Source organism: Dipodomys spectabilis, unplaced genomic scaffold, assembly GCF_019054845.1.
Source record: "Dipodomys spectabilis isolate Male_0828 unplaced genomic scaffold, ASM1905484v1 ptg000125l, whole genome shotgun sequence".
In the NCBI taxonomy this organism is placed as follows: domain Eukaryota; kingdom Metazoa; phylum Chordata; class Mammalia; order Rodentia; family Heteromyidae; genus Dipodomys; species Dipodomys spectabilis.
This window is the reverse complement of record NW_024870802.1, coordinates 21,888,535-21,901,893: the sequence shown is the minus strand read 5'-3', so window position 1 is coordinate 21,901,893 and position 13,359 is coordinate 21,888,535. Positions and strand designations below refer to the sequence as shown.

The following is a 13,359-nucleotide window of genomic DNA, read 5'->3' as shown; positions in this document are numbered from 1 at the left end:
CCACTTCCGGTTTTCTAGTGGTTTATTGAAGATAAGAGTCTCATGGAGTTTCTTGCCCCGGCTGGCTTTGAACCGTGATCCTCAGATCTCAGCCTCCTGAGTAGCTAGGATTGCAGGCGTGGGCCACTGGCACCGGGTGTACATGGATTCTTTTCTACTCTGAAAGTACTATTTGCTTATCATCATGGGACTTAAAAGTTGCTTGACTTTCCTCCTGCTGGGAAAGAACATAAATGAAAATGATTTCCATTTCCCCATCAGAGGCTTAACATTCTGTTTGCTTGATCCACTGATGCAAAAAAAAGTATTCCAGGTGCTGGGCTCTAGACCTAGTGAAGAGCCTCTGACTGGGGGAGAGGGAGGAAGGAGGCCAGGGCTTTAATTCAAAGCCTGAGTGATGTCCCTTTGCCCAAATCAGAGATTCTGTTCTGTTTTATTTTGGGGTCAGTACTGAGCCTAGGTGCTGTCTTTAGATATTTTGCTGAAGGCAGTAGAAACTGTTTGAGCCACAACTCCACTTCTGGCTTTTAGGTGGTTAGTTGGAGATAAGAGTCTAACATTCTTTCCCTCCCTGGTTAATTTCACTGCATGAATCTCACATCTTAGCCTCCTGAGTAGCTAGGATTATTAGTCACAACATACAACTTAATTTTTGATTAATTGCTTTTTATTTAATCTAGACATCTGAGGATTTTTTAAAAAAATAGGAAATCTTGCAAATTTTAAGTGTTGATAACTTTAGAAAGCTTCTTGCAACAGTCATATTCAACATTTATGGCAACCAAAGGTAGCCTTTGGGCCTATAGCTTAGAGTTACCTACTCTTTGGAGGGGTTGTGTACTACTCATTCTGAAAAAGTCTAAAACTTCTACATGGGGAAGTACAACCTTACAGATCAGGCAGAATAGTAGTTGAGATGCACAGTGGAAAGGAGGAAGGAGTTATATCTGCTACCTTCAGACCAGCTGTGGAAGCAGGCCAGATAGGATGCTGAGGTTGAAGGCAAAGAAGAAGGTGGAGGATCTGTACATCTTTATCGGAATGACCATCTTCCCCACTGCTCTTCTGGATGAGCCTTTTTACCCTTCTTGTTATCAGGATGCAAGATCCAGCTGCCTACTGTGTAAGAATGAAACAAGACAGAAATTTCTTTCTCTGGTAAAATCTGAGTGTGAGCAAACGAGAGTGCTCTGTTGTCCTTTGTGTTTCTCCCTGGCTCATTCGCATGATCCACCCCAGATGATGGATGAAGGACAAGTAGGTGGGTAAGGCCCAGGGCAGGATCCTAACTGGAACTGCATCATTTCTGTCCACACCTTATAGGTCCCAAACTTGGAGACATGGTCACTCTTCACTCAACAAGAAGGCCAGAAAATGTGGCTTGCAGGAGGCAGTTCTTTGTTGGCTAACAAGTATGCATTTATATCAAAAAGAGGTAATGAACTGAGTGCCAGTAGCACACAACAATAATCCTAGCTATTTAGAAGACTGAGGTCTGAGGATTGTGGTTGGAAGCCAGCCCAGACAGGAAAGTCTGTGAGAGTCATCTCTAATTAACCACCAAAAAACCGGAAGTGGAGCTGTGGCTCAAATGGCAGAGCACTAGCCTTGTATGAAAAAAACTAAGTGACAGTGCCAGGCCTGGGATTCAAGGCCAAGTGCTTCTCATATGATGGGATATTTAGCAGCCTGCTATATTTGACAAGTGTCAAGTATGTTAGGTTTGGTAAGGTAGAGTGTTTTTTAGTTTATCCTCAGCTTAAAGTTTCTAGTTATTTTAGTAAGACTATATCAGCAGAAATGACATTTACTTAATTTAATGGCAAGTTATACCATCAAATCCTGTTTTAGATTTTGATGGCCTACTTTATTCCTGGTTAATCAAACCAACCAAGCATCATATGGTAGAGTTTTTTATGTTGTCGATTTGCATGGTTGGCCTTAGATCTTGCCCTTTAAAAACTTCTTAAAGTCACTAAAGCATTTTGTTTATATAGATTATATCTACTTATATATTTACTATATTAAAAATTAAAATAGATACTTACAGAAGTGTACAAGAATACATTCTATTCATTGTTATGCCCCCTTAGGAATCTCTATGCAACTGTGAAGGATCAATGTTTTTTTTTAAGCAAACAATGTTTTAGTGATAATATTATAAAAATAATATTTATCATTCAGATCCCTCAGAAAACTATTGGGAAACTTGGAGAAAAGGAAGGGAAAGGCCAGAACATGGGAGGCAGTGACTTCACTTAGAGGATTTCTCAGCCATGGAATCAAACCAAAAACAGCATGAATGGGTTGACTGATCTACTGTTGAGATTTTTACATCACAGAATGTTATGACTTAAAACATTGGAACAGTCCCTGAGGGACTGAGGTAGAAGACAGATATCCAAACTCACCTAAAGTGGAGTAGCATATAAAGGAAAGAAATAAAATGCCTTTAGGAGTTTGGAGAGATGGTGGTGCAGAGCTTCACTTACACTAGCATGAGAAGGAGCGAATACTGAACTTGTGTGCATCCACTTAACATCTTTGAGCCCCAGCCTCCTCAACTGTGAAATAGATCCTAGATATTTGCAAATATCCACTATGTTCTAGAAACTATGTTAAGGGCTTTGCAAGCTAACTTATTAAATCCTTTCACAATTGTAGGACATGTACACTGCTATTTCACCATTTTGCAGACGCATAGAAAGATGATATAACTTATCCACGGACATACAACTTACCATGTTGGTTCTTTATCATTGTTACACATTTCTGTTAACTCATCTGCTTACGACAGCATACACGTCTTAGCTCCTGGTGTTTTGGGTGAGGCATCGGGGCGTAGCTTCCTGTCTCTGCTTATTGTCTCACACAGCAGCAATGGAAGGGATGTCTAGGACCCATCTCAGGCTCAGGCTCAGAGCTTTTCAAAGTTCTTGTGGTCATTTGTTACCTTTTTGTGGGACCCGTGGCCTTTCTATGAATTCAGTACATCTTCAAAGTGAGTTGAGGAATTGATTTTTAAGGTCTTCTCTCATTAGATGAGGAGCACTTATAAGCACTTGTTTAACCTTTGCCATGTGGTGTGATGAAAACATGGGAGTAACAATGGTCAGTGACAGCAGACAAAATAGGTTTTGTCCATAACACATGCAAAGGATCTCCCAAATTCAAGGATTCCAAGGGTAGGAATGATAGAGTCATCCTAGATTTCATTCTACCACAGCTCTAAAGCTGCATAAACCTAGCCTAGCTCCTGGCCCCAGAGTTCTTGCTCTTTTCCAGTATGTTCCTCCTTCTTTTGAGAAAAGTGAATGCATCTTAACACCAGGTGCTCACTGAATTTTAATTCCACTTTTAAAGGTAAGCTTGAAGAAACTGTAACACATTTTAAAGAAGTCTTCCAAAAACACTCTAAACTCTCTGGTTATACAAGTGATTTCAAAGTGTGTTTGTCTTCTCTTGGATGGGAGGTTTGCATTTTAAGACTTGAGTGCCCAACAAATAATCCTAGATTTGTATTTTGAATTTGAAACAGATGAAGTGATTGGTTAGAAGAAGCAGTGAAGACCTTCCTTCCCTTTGCAGACAAGACAGCATGGAGCAGCCATTTACTGTGAATTCACTGGTGAGTTGTGTCAAATGATGCTTTACATATGGTTGGAAAGCCCAGAAAGAACAGAAATGGACCACATGTGAAATGAGTCACATTTAGTTAAGTTTAGCACTTATTTGCAGATTTCTTTCCAGTCGTGGGGCCTGAACTCTGGGCCTGGGCACTGTCCTTCAGCTCTTCAGCTCAAGGCTAGCGCTCTACCACTTGAGCCACAGCGCCACTTCCAGCTTTTTTCTTTTTTCTTATACGGTGCTGAGGAATTGAACCCAGGGCCTCAGGCATGCAAGGCAAGCGCTCTACCACTGAGCCACCTTCCCAGCCCCCGCAGATGTTTTTTAAAATCTATTTGTATGGCCTTCTCCTTTGAGGAAGTGACTAATAAAGCTATTGTCCAGAGATCTAAAAATAATTTTTCTGCCACTGTAGTGTGAGCTTTTCATTTGTCTGGCTTGATTCTATGGGTATAATCTATTGGAAAAACACTAGAGACAATTTCAGAGTTGATATTATAGCAGGTAGTATAGCAGATAGTAAGCCTCTTTGTTTCTGTTTCTCTTTTTTTTTATTGTGAAAATACCATACAGAGGGGTTACAATTACATGAGCAAGGTAATGAGTGCATTTCTTATCAAGCATTGTTGCCTCCTCCTTTGTTTCCTCTTCCCATCCCTTCCCATCTCCCCACTCCTGGCCCCCTACGGGCGCTCCCCCACACCTCCCTGGACAGCAAAGTTGTAAAGTTTGAACATGAACATAATGTCTTGTCAGTTTCTCTATGGATTAAAACTGGAGGCTTACCTCATGTAAAAATGGAGACCATTGTCTATTTAGCAGGTAAATGTTGCTTTGGGATTCTCATGTGAGCATGTATACACTTGAAGCTCATGTTCTTTTAATTACCCCCGCCCCTTATTCTCTGTCAGTGTACATTTTTCCTCTTGCCACATCCTAGAAGAACAGTTTACAAAAGAGGAAAGAACAAGTAGGGATCATATGGTTTGTTCTCTGTCCCAGATCAGTCTCTGAATGTAAATATAGATGGGTACTTTATGCAACCCTGTAGCCTTTGCGCTTATGACAATCAAAGATAATATTGATCATGTTCCCAGCCTCTCTCTCATGTGGCTTTGAATGGAAGTTGTCATTCTTTTGAGGAGAACTGTGGGGGCAACACATAGTTCTGGGAACAGTGGTATACTAAATACCCTATGTATACAAAGACATAGAAGTCTTGGCTCTTGCACTGAAAAAGGTTGTAATCTCATGTGCTCCTTTGAGTAAGAAAGTTCTTCACAGAACTCAGTTGCCCTCGGGATGTTTGAGAAATAAGGACTTGCAAAAACCCTTTCAAGTTCTGACCTTATGTTGTCATTCCACTGGGAGATTGCAATTTTAATCCTATATCTGAAGAGTAATCAACTAGTCATCTTGGTGGTATCTTGTGTTTTTTTGTTTTTTTTTTTACCAGAACATTGTGTAGGAATAACGAAAATATTATTGCACTTGCCACTGCAAAAATGAACACTATAAGGCTTTTTCATGTGGAGAATGTGTTTTCATGTAAGAAGTTTACATGCAAATGAGATATAGATTGATGGAAACTTTAAGTAATTTCCCATTTTACCTGATTATTTAATTGTACTCTCATCATTTTTTTCTCTCTTCTTTCATATACATTCTGTGTGTGTGTGTGTGTGTGTGTGTGTGTGTGTGTGTGTGTGTGTGTGTGTCCTTTTCATGTTTGTGCTTAGGGACGTGTGCATCACCTTTACTTCTAGTCGCACTTCTCACTTATTTAATACACTTAGGGATTATTAACTCTATTTTAGGAAGATGCTACATTCTAAGGAGATGCACTGATGATTTACTTTAAACCCCCAAGGAATTCATAAGGGTTGGAAACGCTTTTATGATTCAGTGTGGATTATATAGTTGTAAAGACAAGATTAAAGAAAAAGACAAATTATTCTTATACACAAGGAAGGCTGGAAGTCCTCTTTACAAAATACTCTGAATGTCATAGGTTTTTTTCTTTCAGTCATTATTTTATATCATTGAGGCTACTATCTTTGGCTGAATAACATTATTTTCATTTAGTGGTGTTGGTTTTTTACAGATGAGTGTGATTAGGGGAAAGTGTATGAGTTGCTGTAGTGTTGGAAATATCTCAGCTAACAATGGCTGTGAATTCTTGAGGTTGAGTCTCCAAGTTCACACGTTCCTATTCCTGTCTCTGGTGTAAGGAAGCTTCCAACAGCTTCTCTGAAATTAGAAAGCTGTTCAAAGAATAAAAGAACAGCACAGCATGGTATGGATCAAAGCAAGAGTGACCTTTTATTATTGTTGTTATTATATATATAGAGAGAGTGTAGTATAATTCAATATGTATATATAGTGTGTGGTAATGAAATCATTATAATTAGCAGTTCCACTTCCTGAAATATTATTTATATTTATTGGATAATATAGATTCTTTCTATTTGTATTTTGAAACATATAATAGAGTATATAAAATTTTAGTTTTCCTCCTGTATTTAGGACACTATAATGAATTCCTCTTGTCCAATAGTATTTGGTACAGATTAAATGAAGGAAATATGTTCTCATTCAAGAAGGGCCTGAGCTTTGGAGTTGCAGTCAGGCATATCTCTCTACCTTCAGAACTCTGACCAACAGGGAGCAGATAAAAATAAGAAATCATATTAAGTGAAGTAACCCAGTCCCAAAGAAATTTAGGTCCCATGGTTTCCCTTATTTGCAATAATTAGTGTATGTATAGGACAATCTTATCAGATGAGCTGAAAATCTCAAAAGCCATGTACATATGACCATATAATATGATGCTAAGTGACATGAACCCCAAGATATGGACACAAGAGGTCTGTCTTTATTGTTATTTTTTAAAATTTACCCTGTGATTTTATTATTATATATTTTATTTTATGTTTGTTGTTTCCTTTGTATGTTCTTCCCCCTATGGTATATCCTTGTTGTCTCTGTACTTGATTTTGGTACCCTGCATCTTGTATATATATATATGTCTATCCTGGGGAGGGGAAAGGGAATAACAAAATGCAAAACAAGGACACAGGATGATCCACTGCACAAAGGATACCCACAGGACAGTATATTGGAAACGAACTTTACAACTTCGGGCTTGGGCGGGGGGCAGGGATGGGGCTGTAGGGAGGAGTATGGGAGTGGGGGAGGGAAGGGATAGTGGGACAATAACAAGGAAGGGAAGGGGTAACAATGATCTACAAGTATTGTACTCATTGCCTTACTCATATAACTGTAATCCCTCTGTACAGCATTTATACAATAAAAATATTGTACATTATTTTAATATTACATTAAAAATATTGACACATAAAAAATTAAGTTGACAATCCAATATTCCCATTATTTCTGGTGACTTAGAACAAAAACTTCTTTCCTTTGGAGAATGTAGGGGACCAGGTCTTCATATTGTTTCTGCTCTAAATGGACCAGGCTCATTCACCCACTCACAGGAGGGTCATCTTGAGGCCATCTCTCAGTCTTTATTATGGAGAGGAATCCTGGACCTAAGAAGCATCTTTGGGAAAGAGAAACAGGAAGGATGGATGTCAGGTCCACATGACTACAAGACAGGTCAATAGTAACAATATCAAGCATAAGGAGCATGAGGGCTTAATTGGCTATCCTCTTCGTGGAACCTTGGGTAACGAGTTTATGGCTCTCTGGTTGGTTGTGTATTATACCTTTAAGAGCAAAAGTCATTTCAGACCTGTAGGGTTCTATATGCTATAAAGTAGCCAGCAAAGTAGATAAGATGGCATTGGAAAATCTCCAGATAACTAATCTACTGTGGCTTGCCCCTGAAGTCAGTATAGTAATTCATGGCTGGAGTAAAACTTGGTCTAACTTGATTTCTTTCAGAGCTTTCTACAAAACATTGTCAAGTGCTCTTTACACACTGTAGTTGGACTTAGAACTTTAACTTACTTGACTAAGGAAAGCTCAGGAAGCTATATTTCTTCTGGGCTAACTCCATTCTTTCAGAAAGAGATGAGAGTTGGGTTGTCTACTACCAGAGAATGTGCAAATTCCTTTGAGAAAACTATTTAAGTCATCAGATAGCCCTTCTCACCTCCAGAGAGCCTGAGTCTATAGATTTGACATATAGATAGTTACAAACTTGAATTTTTAAGGAAATTCCAGGAATTACAGATACTGCTGGTACTTGGACCACACATAGAGACACATAAATATAAGCTAGGCAGGAAAAAATAAGCTCTTACCTTAGAGCTAAATTTACAGGACTGAACAGAACCTAGGTTCATTTGTTTCTCTATTGTTGGTGGTAGTTTTGATCTCAGGAAAGCTGAATTCAATTGAAACAGAGACTAGAAAATATTTGCTATTAAGCTTTTATTAGAAAAATATTGCCTGCATTTTTTACCTTTCAAAAGCACTGGCTTTTTATTCAATAATGAATAATTACCCTGATTATATATTTTTCTCTATCCATTGCCAAATGTGAGACCAAGACAAACATACAGACAGGCACGTTATATACATTTCCAAATGTGCCTGGATATTCCTTATTAATAAAATTCAAATGTAGCAATTAACATGAGTGACTTTGCTTAGTAATTTGTTATCACTTTTCTCAGTCAAGGACTAATTCATGAAATTACTATTATGTTGAGGTCTAAGAGATTTTTGCATTTAAGAAATGGAGTTGGTTTTTTTTTATGCTTGAAGATGTTTAGTACTTTTTGGTGGAGTTTTTTTGTTGTTTTGTTTTTATTTTATTTCTGTCAGTCATGGGGCTTGAACTCAGAGCTAGGGCACTGTTCTTGAGCGTTTGTGCTCAGGGCTAGTGTTCTACCACTTTGAGCCACAGTTCCACTTCCAGTTTGGGGTTGGTTAATTGAAAATAAGAGTCTCAAGGACATTTCTGCTCAGGCTGGCTTCAAACCACTGACCTCATCTCAGCCTCCTGAGTAGGATTACAAGCGTGAGCCACCAGCACCTAGTTTCTGATGGAGATTTTTAAATTAACTTTTTATTCAGTAAAGTTGGAAGGAAGCTTTTAAAACTTCTCATTAAACTAGATCTATTCTGGAATAGAATCAAATCCTGAGATAGCTTTGAACTTAGTGACCTCCTAGAGACCCTTCAAAATCTTACTTAGCAATATGCCACAGAACTCAGATGGAGGATCAATAACATTTTATCTAAAGTGATCTGGAACACTTGCATACTCAGGAACTGTCATATAATTGCTCCTTGAAACCTAAAAATAGATTTTTTCCACCAATAAAAATACATGTTTTCCTGGGTGTGTGTCTTCTGGGTATGTTTATACAAAAAGATTATGCTTTGGTCATGTCATTAACTGTTGTGAAATGACTTCCTTAGACATGGGTGTGAGGATTTTCGTATGGAAAACATATGTATGAATCAATCCTTATACTTTTTTCCTACTAAGCAGAGATTCAAATGTTGCTTTGCAGAAAAAGTTAGCTGCCATGCCTGACCATACAGATGTCTCTCTAAGCCCAGAGGAACGAGTCCGAGCTCTAAGCAAGCTTGGCTGTAATATTACAGTCAGTGAAGACATCACCCCACGCCGCTACTTCAGGTCCGGAGTAGAAATGGAGAGGATGGCATCTGTGTACTTGGAAGAAGGAAATTTGGAAAATGCCTTTGTTCTTTATAATAAATTTATAACGTAAGTCTTGATGTAAAGGTCTTTGGAATGAGAAAATTGGAAAAGTGCCAGTGTAGTTTTCAAACTTTAAATCAATTTTCTCTTTCAAAAAGTGTGAAAAATTCAAGGTTTTCAGTTACCAAGAAATATATTGCAAGACCCCCAGACAAGATCTCTGAGGCTCAGGAATTGGAGGAATGGAAGGTCAGAGAAGAGAGGACCCTCTCAACAGCCGGTCCACTACCCACATTTTCATTTTTAACAAATAGACTTTCTTATTTCATTCTGCGTATCCTCCGTGGGAGCATAAGCTTTCTGGGGGAGGAGCCAAATTGAAGCTCCCTCTGTAACACATGGGATGTGCCATCAACATTTAGAATGTGTGATTTGGTACAATAGACTCAGGGACAACAATGAATAAAAAGGAGAATTCTCTCTCCTTGTAGAAGCAGTATCTTCACTTTATCTGTGAGCAATGCACAGGGATTTCTCTTCACTTCTGCTGTAGCTTATTCCTCAAAAAAGGTGGTTAAAAATAGTAACTCAATTAGTATCTCCTAATGCATTAGGGACTCTAGTTGTCATTCTCTCATAGTTATAAATTTTCAGTAAAGAGTTTTTGTTCTGAATGCATGGCAATATTGATTTACCAATCTTTCTAAACTCATACAGACATAAAAAAAATATGGTTTGGGTGAAGCCTAGCTACAGGTTCTAAGAAAGACTCGAATGACTTTAGGTGTTATAGAAGCTATGTGTGCTGACTTTAACCTTGTTGGACTGAATAACTATTATAGAAAAAATAAGAATCAAATTAACCTTTAATGGAAAGGCAATAGCAAGACTGTAGGTAAAATAAGAAGTTATTAACCCTGTCATTTTTGAAAAGGATGCTCAATTTCATTTCAGAAACTATAATTGAGACTTTGCAATCATATAATGAATGGTGAGATTTTTTGTTATTGTTGTTGTTGCTATTTTATGCTCTTTGTCTAGTTTGTTTGTAGAAAAGCTTCCTGGCCATCGAGATTACCAGCAATGTGAAGTACCCGAAAAGCAGGATATTATGAAGGTATTGTGGTATCGATTCTCAACTGTGGGATCAAATGCCCCCTAAGTATCCATTATTGATTCACAACCCCTTCCTTTCTTCCTCTATCTCTTCCTCTGGAGAGTTTGAGCACAAGAAATTCATTCCATTAGGCATAATGTTTCGATTTCTTCTCAGACATTTAATGACTGGTACTGAGCCAGTGTGAGGTGTCTTAATTGATGGAGGAAAGAAGGAAGAAGGATGTACTCATCACCTTATGAGGTGAAGAAGGAATTATCTTACAATCTCTCCCAGAGGCTTCAAGAATAGCTATATATTTCCATATAATTGCTTGAGGTAGTCATTTGGGCATGTTTTGATTGTTCTGTGCAGCTCTGGACCCAGTAACTCATTAAAAATCAATATGAGTTAAAAAGGGATGCTTCCAGCAACTATAGGCCCCCTCCATATAATGCTGGACCCTTTAAGTTATTTTTTATTCTTTTTGTGTTTTGTTGGTAACATATTTAAACTCTAGGCTTTGCACTTGCTAGGCAGGTGATCTACCAAAAAGCCATACAGTCAGGCCACATTAAATTATATAGCCTAGTGACATGTGCTGTCTTTGCTTGTATAACTAAACTCTGATGTTCACATAACAACAAAAATCACCATATTCCTCCGAATGTGAGCCATCATGAAATGGCTATATTTACGTTTTAAAAAGTTTGGATTATATACAGAGAGTATATAAATAGGATATAGGTAGGATTATAAGATGTTGCAGGAGTAGCCTGCCTAAAATACTCTGATTAGTATTTATTTGATAATAAAGACTGTCCTTGAAATCCTGTGAGGCTTAAGACTTCCTAGATTTTTGTCATGTTCATCTCTTTTACAGTGCTTATACTCCCTACATTACTATGTCTTCCCGTAGCATTGTCCCTCGATTTTCTTGCTCATGTAACTCAAAGAGTTTTGTATAGAAACCATAAAGGAAATTTTGATGGAAGGAATTAGTTAGAGATGTGTGTCCTATTATTAATGGGCTACAAGTTAGCTCAGTCTCTGTGATCCTTGCTTCCTCAACTCCAAAAACAGAGGGTTGTGACTGAAATTTATGTTAGGTTTTCCAGACTTTCCTGCCATTGCCAATCACTGAGATCTGAGATTGTAGCCCAGTGGACAGAGGCTTCCCTACCCTGTGCATGGTCCTATGCTCATTTTCAGCTACACACTCTCTCTCTCTCTCTCTCTCTCTCTCTCTCTCTCTCTCTCACACACACACACACACACACACACACACACACACACACATCTCCACACATGGTTAGGAATTTTTTTAGATGAAAACTCTGTGTCCTCTTCTTTAGAGAGATGTTAATTCATTAGATCTGGAATCAAGCCTGCTAATCTGTATGTTTATGAAAAGTGTCAAATCTGCTTTGCATCTTTGGGCATGTCTAGGAATCATTACCCTTCCCCAACTGCCTTTTGACGTCCCTTGTAACTCTCATGCTACATGATTTACATATGGAATGTACCCTTTATGTCTGCTGTCTAAAACTGTGTACCTGCCTAATCAAAATGCTTGTCTAACTAGTAGATTTAATAAACCCTTTACAAAGGCATAATTATTTTTAGCTTCCCTGGTTAAAGTTGTATTTTAAAGATCTAGACTAGAGAGATTTCTTTTCCTACCAGCATCTTTGATTACTTGTGGCTTGCTTTTCTGATGTAAACACCAGCTGTTTTCCTTTCTCAGCTGATGATCTGAAAAAGTACACTGAAAATCCAACTAATCATTATGTATATATATTTTTATAAGAAACTGAAGGAGATTGCATTCCCAAGGACAGATGAATTGAAAAAGGACCTTTTAAAGAAATATAACATAGAATACCAAGAATATTTGCAAAGCAAAGTAAGTTCAATTGTACATTTATTTCATGACTGTTTTCTGTGCAAACATTTTTTAATTTCACTTTTAGATGATGAGTTTTCAAATGCATGTGCATGTAAGTGAACATGAAAAGATGCAGCAATATGAGATGAACATTTAGAATAATCATGCTGATGTCCAGATTGAGCACTTGCACCAAGGATGTGGTATTTTCATTTTCCGGCAATGACTAATAAGGCAATGCATCAGAAAATGAATTTCCTGCAGTTATTTAAATAGAGCCTTTTGACCAAATCCTGCCAGAGTAACCTTGAGGCAGATGGCTGCTTTTTTCTTCTCTCTTTTTTTTTTTTTCCTAAAAGAACAGATAAGTGAAAAATAAGGACTCAGAATGTGATTTCCAGTGTATCTAATTATGATAGCCTTGAAAATATGAATTTAATTTTTATGTGTTGTAATCAATATTCCAGTTGATGTAGAGGAACAACTAACCATAGACCTGAAACAAAATTATTGCGCACAAGTATGGTCATTTCTGACTGTTAAATAAAGACCAGAATGACAGTGATGTCTAAAAGTCAAAAGGATATTGAAGGAAGAAATTGATTGATGGATGGAATAATAGCGTTCAAAATACACTTTAAAAATTCATATAACATCATTAGTGGTGGTGTTTTGCTTCGTGTGTGTGTGTGTGTGTGTGTGTGTGTGTGTGTGTGTGTGTTTATTTGTACTAGAGGCTGCCACACTCCCTGACTCTTACTTAAATTTAATCTCACTTTCTCTGAAAATGGTCCCAGAGCTTTCTGACATCCTCTGGGTGTGGCTGGAAGTCTGGTTTGCCTGAGATGTTTTAACATCTGAAGTTTCTCTCAACTATAGAGAGATATGATTTGATCTGAACTGTGACACACACACAGACACACACACACAATGATATTGGAAGCAAAGACAAAGTAACATCAAGGAAGAGAAATGTTTAGTCTAAATCCCCTCCACACTCAGCAGAGCCTACAGGGTCTCCCAGTGGGGAGCATGTTTAGCACCAATGCCCTGTTCTACTTGGAATGACACCAGTGACCTCATCGTCTGACCTCTGAGGGGGTA

General features: G+C 38.0%; 1 protein-coding gene across 1 annotated transcript in view; it reads left to right on the top strand.

Annotated features, from left to right (window-relative positions):
- Stambpl1 (STAM binding protein like 1) overlaps positions 1-13,359 on the top strand; it is a 43,829-nt gene that overhangs the window by 18,475 nt on the left and 11,995 nt on the right. Inside the window, exons 2-5 of the mRNA XM_042689617.1 lie at positions 3,539-3,628; positions 9,120-9,337; positions 10,313-10,388; positions 12,178-12,273. Coding sequence (XP_042545551.1) covers positions 3,599-3,628; positions 9,120-9,337; positions 10,313-10,388; positions 12,178-12,273 — 420 coding nt within the window. The 5' untranslated portion in view covers positions 3,539-3,598. The remainder of the gene's footprint in view (positions 1-3,538; positions 3,629-9,119; positions 9,338-10,312; positions 10,389-12,177; positions 12,274-13,359) is intronic.